At 42.9% G+C, this 16,118-nt stretch overlaps 1 protein-coding gene across 4 annotated transcripts in view; it reads right to left on the bottom strand.

Annotated features, from left to right (window-relative positions):
- The window catches only part of SIDT1 (SID1 transmembrane family member 1), a gene marked incomplete at its 5' end in the record, with an annotated part of 91,228 nt that overhangs the window by 54,943 nt on the left and 20,167 nt on the right, over positions 1 to 16,118 (bottom strand). For all 4 annotated transcript variants that reach the window (XM_080918846.1, XM_080918845.1, XM_080918847.1 and 1 more), the window contains 2 exons: positions 6,887 to 7,057; positions 8,030 to 8,151. In XM_080918846.1, the coding sequence (XP_080774972.1) occupies positions 6,887 to 7,057; positions 8,030 to 8,151 (293 nt within the window). The remainder of the gene's footprint in view (positions 1 to 6,886; positions 7,058 to 8,029; positions 8,152 to 16,118) is intronic.

Raw genomic sequence — 16,118 nt, 5'->3', positions numbered from 1 at the left:
AACTTCAATGGATCCACACCATAGGATAAACAATGGTCACTGTGAGACAATTGTCAGGAGTAGCATTGAGCTCTTCTTGCCCCAAACTTCTCCCCAGTCTCCTGCAACACCTGCGGAATTCTCCAAAATTTCATTCTCTTTGTCTTCTAAAGCCCACCTACAAAATAAAAGTAGCACCCAATGAACACAATGAAGGTACTTGCTCTCTAAATGGAATTTACTGTGAATAGTTTTATCATGTACTAAGACAGCAAGGATCCAGGCACAGAGAGAAAGAGAGGGCTAGATTTTCGTAAGGGGCAAAAGGTTTTGTAGCATCAAGTACTCTCTGGTATAAACATCTGTGCAGTATTTCAAGAGGCCGGGAAATATAAAGAAAAAGTTCTTTCCAGAAGGGCTGCTCCTTTGCACATGCTGTCTATGCCTCTGGCCTCATGGTTGTAGGTCACTCTCAGGTCCACCACACCTGAGTCCCCAACACGGATAAAGGGGCCATTCTCCCAGTGTACACCCCTCCTCGCATTGCTCAATCTGATCCTGAACTTTTGGGTTCTTCACCATCTTCACTCCCTAGGATTCTCTGAAGACTTTCTTTCCACTGCTAATATTCCTTTATAAAAACGAAATGATTTAAGAATCAATGATTACTTTAGAAATGGCATGTCAAGACACTTAGGCAAGATGCATACAAGGCATATGACTTAAACTCATACACTTTAAGCACCATTTATAAAGGTAATGGCTATTGGTTGGTCTGTTATTGGTCTGGTCTCAGAAGTGAGCTCACAGAAATGGGTGCAATTTTTATTATATAATAACTATTGGCATAAATTGCTACCCATATAAGCAATTGGTTCTACAGGAACACTGTAATAAATTTCGTTCTACGGGAGCACTATAATGAGTTTCTAACCTCAAGTCATCATCACTATCAAATGATGATGCTTGTCCACTTTAAAGTCCACATCCAGAGTAAAAGCCAGAGTGCTGTGCTGTGTGGCCTGGGACAAGCCCTTTCAAATCTGGAAAGTGTCATCTGCTGTTAGCAGGGCAACATGGGACCTTTAATGCTCTCATTGCCAGATCAGAGAAATGACAAAGTCAACACTGACTTTTTAGGTTAGCAATAGAAAGCATGAGATTTCCTAAAGCAATCTTTGTACTTTGACCAGGAATTTGATTTTTATAAATGTCTCTCATGATTTAAATTCCAATTGTAATATTGGATCAACATAGACTTCCTGTTTTGTTTTTGTTTGTTTGTTTGTTTTGGTTCCTTGGGTTTTATTGTCTTTAAAACAGAACCATTTAAGCATTCTGTTTCTTGCAGAGCTAACAGTAGCTATGAAATCAACAGTATGTCCATGGAGATGAGACAATATTTGCTAGTGTGGCCCTGACTGAAGTGAGCAAGACGTATCTCACCAGAGGCCTTCACTGGCTAACAGCACAAAGCTAAGGAAACTCGCTGGCACCTAGTGTTAGAGTAAGAAGCATCAGAGTTTCCATTGCTTTGCTTCAAAATGAAACAGGAAACAAGTGCTTACACTACAGATTAGGATCGGACTGTGTTCAGCTGCTTTGACTGCTAATGTAAGGGAAGAAGGGAAAGAAAGACACTGAGTCAGGAGAGGAGATACATGTAAGGAAGATGGAGAAAAGAGTAGCCAATGGTGTGCAGAAGGATGGAGTTAAGAAAGTAGTGTTTGCAGAAGAGCAATAAAATAGAAGACAAAAGAAAAGGTGAACCCAGGGAGAGCCAGGGACAAACAAGGAGCAAGAGTCACGGGACATTAAAAGTCTCAGTGAGCTCCTGGCAGGACACAGAGGGTGCTTCAAATCCCACTGTGTTGAAGGAAATGATGTATTATTACTGTGCACCATGAACTTCACACTATCATTCCCTGTTATCTGCTGATCGCCGTCTGCTGTGCGTTCCCTTCACACCCTGCCCTTTCGGCCATCATTTTAGGATGTGGAATCTGCCCTGTTTACCTGGATCCCACATTTCTTTCTGTCTCTGGGACTCGAGGTCTACAAAATCAACTCTTCTATTAATCAGCTGTGCCCTTTCTGATCCTTTGTTTGCCTCGATCATTTCAATATAAGTAACAGAGCAATCCATCCATGTCCTTTCGTTACTCCCTGCCTCCCTGTGTGTGTGTGTGTGTGTGTGTGTGTGTGTGTGTGTACCTACATTCATGTAGACCTACACACATGGGAAGGAAGGACAGAGGTCAGTCAATGTTGAGTGTGATTCTCTGTTGCCATCCACCTTATTTTTTCTAGTTAAATCTTTTATCCTTTGAAAATCTTGTAGATGTCTACAATGTATGTTAAACATCTCCGCCTCTGACTCAATTCCCCCGGCTTCTCCCCAGCATATCTCCCTTCTGGTCAGCGTCATCTTCTTAAAATAAAACAAAACAAAATGTGGCTGAGGGGTTACCCATTAGGGGATGGCCAACCTGCTGGTGGTCACCCCTTAAAGAAGAGTGACTTTCCTTACTGTGACAACCATCAGCTGTCAATAGGTCCTCAGCTGGACGTGGGGCCTCAGATGCCCCTTCTGCCTCCATATTGGAATTTTTAAAGGTTAATTTTAATTTAAATTTTGTGTGTGTGTGTGTGTGTGTGTGTGTGTGTGTGTGTGTGTGTGTGTGTATGGCATATGTGTGGGTGCCTGCAGAGGCCAGAAGAAGGTGTCAAAGTCCCTGGACTGAAGTTATAGGTGTTTGTAAGCCACCACGTTGGGGCTTGGTCCCAAACTCTGACCCTCTGGAAAAGCAGTGAGTACTCATATTGCTGAGCCATCTCTCCAGCCTCAACATGCTGAAATGAAGAGAGCCACGCTCCCTATGCAATAGGAGATTATCTTGGAGATGACTGGTAAGATTTGTTTCTGTTATTATAAAGAAATATCAACATTTCTTTTGTATGTGTATGGTTTTGAAACAGGATTTGGTGTGTTCCAGGGTGGCCTCAAACTTTCTTTGTAGCTGAGCATAACCTTGAACTTCTGATCCTCCTGTTTCCACTTTAAGTGGTGGGATTCCAGGCATGGGATTCTCCACAATTTGGGCAGTGATGGGTAGCTAACTCATGGCTTCATGCATGCTAGGCAAGCACCCTACTCCAACCTATGAGGCACTGAAATTACAATTGCAGGTAAAGACCAAAAAAAAAAAAAAAAAAAACCCACCAAAAAACACCTACTAGAAACATAAAGATAGCAATAGGAATTAATGGCTATAACAGACAGAATAGGAAGAGGAGGGAATATGCACTGAAATTTCTGGGGTACAGAGTCTGTTGCATTTGTTTGACACAGGGTCTCATGGAGCCCAGGCTGGCCTTGAACTTGCAGCATAGCTGAGGATGACCTTGAACTTCTGGTCTTCCTGACTTTACCTTCCAAGTGCTATGTACCACCATGACAGAAAAACTAGACTACTACTACTATTACTACTACACTAAATAAGTTCACTAATTCCCATAAGATCATTCTCACTGTGGTGATTTGAATGTGCTTGGCCTATGGGAAGTGGCACTATTAGGAAATGTGGCCTTGTTGGAGGAATGGTTTCACTGTGTAGGCAGGCTTTGAGGTTTCCTAATGTTCAAGCTCTGCCCAGTGTGGAAGAGATCCTCTCCTGGCTGCTTACAGAAGATAGTCTCCTTCTGGCTACCTCTGGATCAACATGTAGAACTCTTGGCTCCTCTAGCACCAATTCTTCCTGCACAGTGCCATCCTTCTCACTATGGTGATAATAGACTGAACCTCCAAAACTGTAAGCCAACCCAAATAAATGTCCCTTATAAGAGTTGCCTTGGTCATGGTGTCTCTTCATAAGAGTGAAACTCATCATTGGCACTGGTTGTCATTCTTTCCTACTCAGACTCTTTCATCATCCTTAATTAATTCCAGCTGGCTGCCCCTCATCTTCATTTCCAGTAGGTTCCAATCCTTAGAGAAGCCATGTGCAGAGAGGACTCCTCAGCCCTGCCCAATCTCCACACTCTTCAGGGAACTGTTACTCTTTCCCTCCTTTCCCCCATGACTCTTCATCTCGGCTAGTTTGCTCTGTTCCCTTTCCATGCTCTCTAGAATTCCAGTAGAGAATTTCTCATTTGTTTTATTTGGGTCAATTTGTTATCAGCCAGCTGGTCATCTTTCAGTCAGCTTTCTAGTCACAGAAGATCCCTGCTGTCCACTCTTTACTTTGGCCCTTTATGAGAAGTTTGTAAACACATCCTGGGGTTTAGAGAACACCACATCCCAAGCAATAGCAGGAGGAGGGAGGCAGGCTGGATAATGTATCTCCACTTATAATCCTACTAAAAGCCATAGCCATTAGTGCTGGACAAACCAAAGAGAGGTAATGGAGAAGTGTGTTTCAGTACTGAACTGCGTCTCTGCTGAAGATTGCTTCCCATTTGTTTTGCCCTGGTTATTATCTTGAGACTCTATTGCCATAAGGAATAGATTAGCAGCTTGGGACTCCACTCACCCCTCTCCTAATAATGCACCCAGTAGCCTGTTAGATTAAGATCCCCTTCCTGAAGTGAGCTGCATGTACACTGTCCTCCAACAGAAGAATAAGTTTTCCCTGCCTGTAATGATCACCAAGAATGGACAGTTCTATTTAATCTTACTCTAGATATCTCTGAGCATGAACAGAAGGGAGTCCAGTTAGGCCTGAACGACTTTTGGATTCATGTACAGTAAGGCAAACTATGTCTTCTGAGTGAAGATTTAGGGAGAATTGCCTGTTTACTATCTTGGGTCTATGCATAGCTGAACATTTTATGATTAAGATCCGATGCATCATGAGAAAGAACATGCAGAATGATCAAAGGCTTACATAATCTATGTCTGCCAATCAAAACAGAACCATCTGTGGTATGCCCTTAGCAAACATATTCCTCTTTTTCTTGAACCCCATAAAAGGGAGCCCCAAATAATAACCAAGGCCTTTGAGTACACTTGCATTGTCTTTGACTCCTGACCATTAATTTCTGATATATACTATTGATTTTCTTTCAAATAGTTTTTTTTTGTTCAAATCTGTGTGCCTTTATTTCAAGTACTTGAATAGGAGGCCAAAATCTGGAAGCACCTATCCCAGACTGCAATCACTGGTAATGCCTAAAAGCCAGCCAGTCAGTCTTCTGCTCCAGCTAGGACAGATCTTCTCCTTAGGAACAGTTCAGCCCACAGCAGTCAGTGAGCCTGTCTCCACACTGGACTGCTGGGCCACAGTGTTGAGAGTCCAGTGTATGCATGGGAATTCATGGTGGGAAGATACAGCTTGTTGGTAATACTGCAAGTCACAGCATCTGGCATTCCCCAGAGAGCAAAAAGTGTAGCTGAAGATCAAAAGGTGTCTCACTCAAGCAAAGTTCTAGTAATTTCCACAATTCAAGTGCCTTATAAGCCAAGAATGGGGGGGGGGGGGTTAACTGTGTATCTCCTTAACCAGGATCTATATGAAGTCGTTCCTGTTTGAGACCTACTGTACAGTCACAACTGTTCAATCTTCATCTCCTCTAACCAAATGTGATGTCACCCTCCACTCCTAATTTCCCCTTTCCTTCATATTCATTCACGTTTTGTGAATTTTGCCTCTTACATCTTTCAAGACCCCCCCCCCACTTTCTACCTTGACCATTCATTGCATCAGCCTCCTTACCTCTCTGCAACCTTCAACCTATATCTCTCACACTACTAATAGTGCAACATACACAGCTGCTTTCTCCGTGCCTCCCTATGTTCTCCCTACCCTATCCTATGTCCCCCCTACCCGTCAGTGGCTGATACATATTCCTACATTGCTTCCCACCGTTTGCTGCCTACCGCTACCAACCCTAATGACACAAAATGGCCCATTGTTGGGAAGATGACTTACATGTGTGTGAAAGGAGCGGGAAGAATGTTTAAAGGGACAGCTGTCATATTTTAAACTCTGAATTAGAGTAAACAAATGCTTCGTGCAATTGAAAAGCATATTTAGGGAGGTGTAAATTTGGGACAACGTGATTTAAATGGAAAGAAGAAAGAGCGTGTTAAGAGGAGACCATCTTAGAACAAGGCACCGGAGACAGCCCAGCTTTGATTTTTGCCCTTTTCTGTCTTTGTGAGTTTGGACATGATCCTAGCATCTCTCTGGACCCCAGAGCTGGGTGTGGTGATGCATTCCTCTTCTCATGTCTTCTAAGGAGGTGGAAGTTTGAAGATGGATGGCTTGGGTCTAAAGGTCTGAGGCTAGACTGGCAGCGTAGGTCTCAGATAAGAACAAAAATCTCCGCATCAGCGCCATGCGTTCCATGTCAATCAGAACCGACTGGCAGAAACGGCAATGTCGGGGTTCATTCTCAATGCCTGGAGTCTGGTTCTCACCACAGCCCTCATCTGGACTCCATGACCACCATCTGGGTTTCTGGGTTGCCAACAAAGCTGGTGAACTAAGGAAAGGAAGAAATACACACACCCCACCTGCTACCTCTCAGGTTCGTGTGCTTTATGATGCTTGCAAGGTCTGTTTGATGCCACAAAGCCATATTACAGGGAGTGAGAACAGAAAACAACGTGGCAGAATAGATTAGCATGTCATTCCTTAACACTTGCTGAGAGCTGTGACCCAATGACTTCAGTTTGGCCGCTTCCTTTCCGAGGGATCAAATTACCTCACTGAAAAATCAGCCCTGCAATTCACACCGGCTGCCGCCAGGTGACAGTAACAGATCAAAGGTACAACTGGCAAAGGCAAGGCTTCCCTGAAGGCTCAAGTTGAGCTGGGTTCGAAGAAGACTGGGCTCATCTGTAAAGATGGCCGCCGACATGCAAAATAGAGCCGAAAGCGGAGAGCCATGTTCATTTGCTTACCGAAGCTGGAAGTGCTTGATTTTGGTGACCAGCAACTTGTAATGGGCACCGTGGGGAGCCATGGATGCTATATCTACAAAGATTAGCTGCTCCAGAGGGCCGGTCTCATTGGTTGCTTTTGAAGGACACAGAGTGCGGCTGACTTCCTGGTAGTTGTAGCTCCTTTGGTATCTGTAGCCGTGGGTGTCGACAACATCGGAAAGGAGAAGGAGACACAGTGAACAGACCCAGGGAGAGTGCTACCTCACTCTATTCTCCTCTAATTTGGCTGTCAGTCCTGTGCTTTCAGTTTCAGGCTGGGCCCATTGATAGCAGTCCTGGAACCCCTGTTGACGTCCATTGTATGACAGGGACATAGGGACTATTGTGTCTTGACCAGTATACTTAGCAGTATCTATATTGCATTAAGTCAGATTCTCAAGTTATTAAAGGAAAAACACCAAAATCTGAGGGAGGAACTCTCCTAATTAAGCAGCTAGTGGAGTCTTTTCTTTTAGTCTCACTGATTTCAAGTTAAAACAATCAGACTTAGTATAAAGTGCTCAAATTCTGAAAGCTTTAAAAACCACGTAATAACACCTCATCAGCTGCCTATTTCTCTACACCTTCTGGGCTTTGTATTGGTGCCACAAAGCTTTAATGAACTCCTTTTGGCACAATAGATGCTCTGCCAGGGGACAGAGTTCTATTGTTTTTCATGGTGCCTTCCTGAACCTCTTGGCTCTGCTCTGCCCTGTAAATACCACTGAACAAAGAATGCATATAGAAGAGGCATTGGAAGAATGGAGTTGGTGCTGCTCATATGTTGGCTGGTTATGGGATGATCCATTTTCAAAAGAGGAAATAGAATATTATAGTAGATTTTCAAATGGTGTAAATTTTTCCAGGTGCTAAAAATCTAGGCAGAATAATTCATCTGAAATTCAGAGGGGATAGAAACGTGTGCGGTGACCAGCCTTGGGGTGCCCATTGTTTGCATTTGGCAAGTGCTTCCCTGACATTTGCACGCCTGAGTTCTCTTCTGGCTAAGGGGGAAAGTAAAGCAGAACAGATCAAAGCAAAACAAAGCAAAGCACCCAGCTAAGTGTAAGGGCATTGACGAGTGTCAAGTGTAGTGAAGTTGCCTGGGCGGAGGATACTTACAGTCCTTGGAAGAGCAGAGGAACCTGCCAGGACAACACTTCCTTCTGCTGGCGAACCACAACCAGGACTGGGTAGTCCAGGTTGTCGGAGGAACTGTTGACATGCACCCGAACGGCCGTCACCTGTGAGGCGGGTGAAGGCAAGCCCACTGACATTTCTTCTCCTGACAGGTACCCCAAATGCCCCTTTTATTATTTGGAGTGGGTCTCAACCTTGACCACACACTGAAGTTGCCCCAGGAAACAATGAATGCTTTGGATACAATCTGCTTAAAATTCTGATTCAAGTATTCTGGGATGGGGCTAAATTACGAAGCCTTTGCATAGCAAGCTGAGGAGTTTGAGCTGAGCGGTCAACATTAAGGCTTCAAGAATAGCCCCAGAGGAGAAAACGAAAGAGATGCATGTATTTTTTACTTGAATATGAATATAAGTAATATAAAAATCACAATTCCCAAACCACCTCATAGTCTACAAGACCCACCAACAGTTGACAAATTTTGGGTTTGGCCAATCGTTCTGCTTTTATTCCATTGTTTTTTTTTAACAACCTGGGAGATGCTCTGTTGCTTCCTCTCCAACCTGCAGCACCTCCCACGGAGGCTGAGTCCTTTCTGCTCAGGGGTAAAAAAGCCACTAACATATCCTTCCTCACGAACAGCTTACAGAGCACACATTGTGATCCTGGCTGAGGATGGAGAGCTAAGTTGTTTTCTGGACCTGCAGGGGTTTGGCATTTTCCTTAAGAATTTATAAATACCACATGAAATATAGAAAATAATGAAGAAAAATAAAGAAGGGTAAACTTAATCTTCCACATGACATTTTAAATTTTGGGTCTCTTGCTTTTATACTCTCTTCAAAGATTCTTCTTTGGGGGCTGGTAAAATGGCTCAGCTGCCAGCTCAGTGCCTAAACTACTCGCCACGCAACCAGAGTTTAGATCCCTGGAACCTAAGTAGAATGCTGGGTGGGCCAAGTTGCCTTTCTGCCTCAGCACACGGAGACAGGAGAGCTCTGGATCAAACCAAGGGGAGGGATTAGCTGTATCAGCTTTGGCTTTGTCTCTGCCTCAGTGGATAAGCTGGACAAGTTACTGAAGATGCCTCTCATCCACTGCCTCCAGGCCTCCAGATACACTTATATACGCATGCAGCTACACTTGTAAACATGTATATACACAGGTATGGGGTGGGGGAGTATGCTCACACACACACACACACACACACACACACACACAAACACACACAGAGAGACAGACACACACACACACATGGACACACAAGCACACACACCACCCCACACACACAGGAAAAAAGATCTACTACACATTGCGAATGCAGGCTGAGAGGAAGCAGACCATCCAGAGTGCTATACCCCAACACTTAGTTCTCACCATGCTCCCTGACCAAACCACTTCGTCACATGAGCACAGCCAAAGAATAATTCATTAATTTGATAAGAAACGCTTGCTCCCGAGGGAGCATTTCCTGTGCCTACACTGTTTCCATGGAAATTGTGTTGCAGCTGGTAAATGCTCAAACTCCATCGTTGGTGCAGACCTCTTTGTTAAACTGGGACTTCTGCAGGCCTCTCACACTCAGTGAGGCTGCATGGAGTCTCGGATTTCCTTCACTTCTGACTTTACTTTCTTCGATGAATGGTTCCACCATGAAGACATTCTTCTGTGCCCCAAACCGAGGGTCCTACCTGGTCCCCTCTGCTGCTTCACCTGCTCTCATCCGCGCCTGCCTCCCTCCTTGTTGATGCTAAGCCCCACCCTCAATACCCACTCTTGAACAGCCTCTTTTCTCTACTGATTTGGGTCCCTTGGTTCCCTCTTCCTTCAGGGCTGCCTCCCTTAGGATGTGAATTTCATCTGTTACTCCCTCTTTAAGAGACCTTAAATGGTTCAGAAAAAATTTCAGACTTATGCCAAAGTAAGAAGAGATCTGGATTTTTTTCAGATTTGATAACTCCTGACAAATATATTTTATTTTACCCATACTTTCTATTTCTGCATATTTCTTCACTGTACTCTGAAACACAAACATGTACATGCATGCACAGAGACACACACACACAAACACAGCATACTACTTAATCATCAAATAGCTTAGTGTATAGCTCTAAGAGACAGGCTTCCTTAAGAAAATCCACAAACAGGGGTTAGAGAGATGGCTCAACAGTTATGAGCACTTGCTACTTCGGAGAGGACCCAGGTTTGGTTCCACGTTGTAGCTCACAGCTGTCCTTAACTCCAGTCCTAGGAAACTAATGCCCTCTTTTGTCCTCTAAGGGTACCAGACATGCATGTGGTACACATACAAGTAGATAAATATATATATACATACAGTAAAAAAGGAATAAATCTTAAAAGCATAAACAGAATGATATTAATACCATTTTAAATCTTTTAATTTATCTGATAATTGTACGGCATTTGGAGCTTTTCAATTGATTCAAATCTTTTTTGATTTTATTTTTAAACTGAGGTACAAATGAATTTGATTCACACATTGCACCTGTTTCATCTTGTCTGATACCAGTACTTCATTCTTCCTTGTTGTTGAATAATATTCCATTGCACAAATATACAACATTTTATTTATCTAATCGTAAATTGGTTAATATTTAAGTTACTTACACATTTTGAGTATTTACAAACAATACTATTATATTTGTGTACCAACTTTGTATGAATACATTTTCATTTCTTTTTGCTATATACTATGAATAGATTTCTGGAAGACATAGTACTTCTATATTTAACTTTTAGAGAAACTGCCAAAATGTTTTTTTCAGAGTTGTATCTTTTAACATTCCAGTAATTCACATATCCAGCAATGTTCCTAGTTTCTTTACTTCTTTGCCAACACTTGCTACTATCTTTATCCCAACCATCCAAGTGGATAGAAAGCTATATGTTATTGTAGAGTGCACAGTATTTTTTTTATTTCTTTGTTTCTGTTTTGATTTTTAGACAGGACTTCTCCAATAGCTCAAGGTGGGCTTGAGCCCACAATCTCCCTTCCTCTGTTTTCTAAGAGCTCTGGTATTACATGTGCATGTCCTTATGCCTAACTGGTATTCTAGCCGTTGGCTTCTCTGCCTGGCTCTTCTAGGAAACTGACAATATTGTTTTTAGATTCCCCAGAGCATAGTAGAATAAATTACCTTAGAAGCAGGTTGACTCTTGAAAATGTAGTGCAAATATTCCAGTACTAGAAAACATATGTATTTACAGTGAGCTTTAACCTATTCTAAATAAACTTAGAACAGTCAGAACCCAAGCAAACAGAAATGGGAAAGTTTCTTCTTTAAGATTCCTCTTCCCTTTAATTCACCTAGATGCCACCTCCATTTTAGGGACTTAGTGCCAGAGGGGGTTGCTCACATTTTTTTTCACACTTTGTTATATGGCAGAAATTTCTGAACATTAGCAATTTCTGCCTCCCCAACTGGGATGTGTGTGTGTGTGTGTGTGTGTGTTTCTGATTCAGCTGAAGAACAAGCCTCAAACTATTCATTTCTATTTTTGTTCCTTTTTCTTTTCTAACACACACTAGTGGGCTTATGTTCCTGGTTTGGGGCCTACACTTTGGAGGCACCCTTCTATCCAAATCTCCTAATCTACTAGATGTCCCTAGGTTTTATTGTGAGATACCCAACCATGAGCTCAGCACTGTTTCAGCAGCCTGGAGACTGTTTTGTTGGGAGTGATGTGGGAGCAGAAAAGATACACAACGGCCTCATTAAGCTCCTCTGTTGCTCATCCATCTCTACATCTTGATCTTCCTGGTTGGGTCATTATAATCCACTTACATTTTTATTACTTCATAATAATCTTGCCAGCCATATAAAAACAAACTCGGGAACACTGACATAATAGATCACAAAACAGATACTAGAGTAAGAATCGTTTGACGCTCAGCAGTTTTGAAAGGTGAACAGATACTCTATTAGGCAGAGGAAAGGATGCTCAAACCCTGCTTTGCTTTTCCAGAAGCTAAGGAGCAGCTGAGAAAATTGGATTGTGCCTACTACAGTGAAGTAGGCTGTGTGAAGACGAAGCTTAAAGAAAGGTAGACACTGCTCATGCTGAATGGATTCTGGCACCATTATTAAGGCCTGTATTTTTTTCTTCTGCTGCTTTAACTCATTGCCAGGACAAAACAAAAACCAACCAAACAAAACAAGACAAAAGAGCCAGATAGTGTTTCTTTCTGTATTTACTACAAGCAGGAAATCACATTATAGGCAAGAGAGATTTATATGAGTATTTCAACCTCTGGTAGTATACAGATTATGCTTTATGAAAGCCTTAAAAGTTTTGAGACCCACCCCTTTTAATCTTTTATGTCATCAGGGACACTCTTAAAATCGGAAGTGATACATTGTTCTTGCAAATTAAGAATAAAAACAAGTTTACTTTTAGGTTGACTTTGTTTCTGCTCAAGACTGCAACTTCCCTTGGTTGAAACAGAGGCTGTTGATCTTGAAAAACAGACTCTACACGTAATGTAGTTACTGAATGTTTGGAGATAGCCCCTTTGCTAATGTGTAACTGCTTAGCTGACCCTCTTGTGGTCACCCGATGCTTATCTCTAGCTTTCAGGTCCTCCCATCCATTCGTCTCCCTTTCCTCCCGTGCTCCTAATAGTCAGTAGGGTAGACCCTGACTCAGGAGCTCTGGAGTGGCTGTGCAAACACCGAAGGGAATCTTCCCACAAAGAAAGCATGTTATCTTGTAGGTAGGACTAGTTTTGGACTGAAGGTTTTGTGGGTACATTGGTGCCCCCTCCCTCCACTGGAAGTCCTGCCTGCCTACAGGAGGTGGCAACTTCAGTCTCCATATCCCCAAGTTGCTAGGAGTCTCAGCTAGGGTAATTCCCATAATGTCCCAGGAGCCTCTCCTATGCTGTCCCAGGTTCCCCCCAACACACTCCTGATCCCCATCCTCACTCCTCTTCACACCCTCTCTAATACACAGTTCCCTCTGTCCATCCACCTCTGATGTCTTTTTTATTTCCCCTTCTTAATGAAATTCAAGGATCCTCCCTTGGACTTTCCTTGTTAGTTAGCTTGTTTGGATCCTTAGATTGTAGGATTGGCATCCTATACTTTATGGCAAATGTCCACTTATAAGTGAGTACACACCATGTATATCTTTCTTGGTCTGGATTACTTCACTCAGGATATTTTCTAGTTCCATCCATTTGCAGAAAATTTTATGATGTCCTTGTTTTTAATAGCTGAGGAACATTCCATTGTGTAAATGTATCACATTTTCTTTACCCATTCTTCGGTTGAGGGATAAGATATACAGGGATAAAGATGGACAGAGACTGAGGGAATGGCCAACCAATGACTGGACCAACTTGAGACCCATCCCATGGGAGAGAGCCAACCCCTGATACAATGATACTCTTGTATGCTGCAGACAGGAACTTAGCATAACTTCCTCCTGAGAGGCTTCATCCAGCAGCAGATGAAAACAGATTTGGAGACCCACAACCAAACATTAGGTGGAGCTCAGGGAATCTTGTGGCTGAGTTACGGGTAGGATTGAGGGAGCCAGAGGTGTCAAAGACACCACCACAAGAAGACCTACAGAGACAACTAACCAGGGCCCATTAGGGCTTACAAAGACTGAACCACCAAACTGTGGGTTGATGTCTATTTGTACATGAGGACAGGCACAAGAAAAAGCAAGGCCTGTGATTGGGCAGTGAAAAAGAAAGGCATGGGCAGAGTTTTTGAGAGGCAGGAGAGATAGGAGAAGGAGGAGAAGAAACAAGATGGAGGAGGAGAATGACGAACCAGCCACGTGGGGTTTCAAATAGTCACAGATAGGTATAAATATCTTATAAGGGATGGATAATTACAGGGCAATTTGTCTTATCTAGGTGGGCAGTTTATATCAATATCAAATGGCTCTGAGTTTATTGTGCATACATTTTGCAGGGTAAGAATTTACTGATATAAATCTTATTGATAAATTACAAGACTCTTGAGTTTTGATTTTACCAGGTGTACTAACTGGCTTTGTGTTAACTTGAGACTAGCTGGAGTTACCACAGAGAAAGGAGCCTCAGATGAGAAAATGCCTCCATATTATCCAGCTGTAAGGCATTTTCTCAACTAGTGACCAAGGAGGGGGGGAGGGCCCAGTCCACTGTGGGTGGTGCCATCCCTGGGCTGGTAGATCTGTGTTCTATAAGAAAGCAGGCTGAGCAAGCCAAGGGAAGCAAGCCAGTAAGTAACATCCCTCCATGGCCTCTGCATCAGCTCCTGCTTCCTGACCTGCTTGAGTTCCAGTCCTGACTTTCTTTGGTGATAAACAGCAATGTGGAAATTGTGAGCTGAATAAACCCTTTCCTCCCCAACTTGCTTCTTGGTCATGATGCTTTGTGCAGGAATACAAACCCTGAATAAGACCCCAGGTTACAGAAGTTTGTGAAAGTTAAACATGAGATGCAAGGTTATTACATAGGGCTGGAGTGGCATCAATCTGTCATGGGAATTAGATAGGCAGTTGCTGATGGGACTTGTCATGGAGGCAGAGAGTAGCAGGAGATAGGGTGGCACGGTGTCAATTTACTTCTATTAATATTTACTACTACAGGGTAGTAGCATATTTGTAGTGGATGTGCTACTTGGCCTTCCTGTGGGTCTCCTAACAGTAGGCGTTGGAGCTGTCTCCGACTCTTTGGATCCCCTTACCCTAGCTAGGCTGCCTTGTCTGGCCTCAGTGGGAAAGGATGAGCTTAGCTAGTCTTGCTGTGACTTGATGACTTGATATGACAGAGAGGGTTGTTACCCACGGGGGCTTTCGCTTCTTTATGGAGAAGGGGAGGGAGTAATGGGATAAGGTGTGTGAGGGTGGGTTTGGGAGGGAAGGAGGGAGGGTGTCTGCAATCGGGACATAAAGTGAGTAAATACATTAATAATGACAAATGCTAGCTGGTCAGAGTGTGGTAGTGACATGAACAGGAGCTGTGAGCTCACACAGTGCCCACCCTATAAATAAGTCAAGTAAGTTGCATAGGGCTACCTGGTCACCTTTGAATGAATCAAGTTGGCTCTTCCCCACAAGCTCTGCTGTTGCCTGACTGGGACACATATTTGTGGCTTATAGTGTTAGAAAACATTTTGTATTGGCAGATGCAGGGAGATCATCTATTTAACTCTTCCATTTATAGATGAGGAGCCTGAGACATAGAGGTGATACGGCTTTGCCAAAGATACTCAGGTGCACAAAAAGCATAGAAGAAACCAAGCTTCCCATGACTCAGCTGCCATATGCTTGGTCAGAGTATAACGTCTTCATCGTTTTGAATCATTGACTACAAAAAACACCACTATGAATCCTGTATTATCCCACCAGGAAACCAAAAACTCTGTAGAAGCACCATATATGACAAGAATAGTACCATACAAGACAAGCTACATGCTAGGACATATGTGTACATTTGCAAACATATTTTAAATAGACAACAACAAACAAACAAAATAAGTCCTTACCAATAGGAAACTGAATTAAGGGTGTGTGGTTCTTTGAATAGAAATGACACCTTAAGCTTTATATATTTGAATGTTTGGCTATTAGGGAGTGATGTTAATTGACAGGAATTAGAAGGTGTAGTCTTATTAGAGGAAGTATGTCACTGGGGATGAACTTTTGAGTTTTAAATGCTCAAGCCAGGCTCTCTCTCTCTCTCTCTCTCTCTCTCTCTCTCTCTCTCTCTCTCTCTCTCTCTCTCTCTCTGTGTGTGTGTGTGTGTGTGTGTGTGTGTGTGTGTGTGCATGTGTGTGTGTGTGTGTCTGCCTCTGTCTCTCTGTCTTCTTCCCCTCCCTTCCTCCTTCCATTGTCCCAAACTCTGTAGCATCTAAAGAAGAAGGAATGACCTAAGGACATATGAAAACATAATCAGCACTTTAGACACTTCATAAAGACAAAGTCTCAAATATACAATCTCACTTTGCTTACAAGGCAATAGCGTAAGACAGGATCTCATGATTGCTGCTAATAAAAGTGTTATTTCTTACAGCCACTTTAGGAAGCAAGTGGAAAACAGGAATCAAAG

This window comes from Micromys minutus (assembly GCF_963924665.1).
Source record: "Micromys minutus genome assembly, chromosome: 7".
NCBI lineage: Eukaryota > Metazoa > Chordata > Mammalia > Rodentia > Muridae > Micromys > Micromys minutus.
Note: the sequence above shows the minus strand (reverse complement) of the source record. Positions and strands in the feature narration are given on the sequence as shown.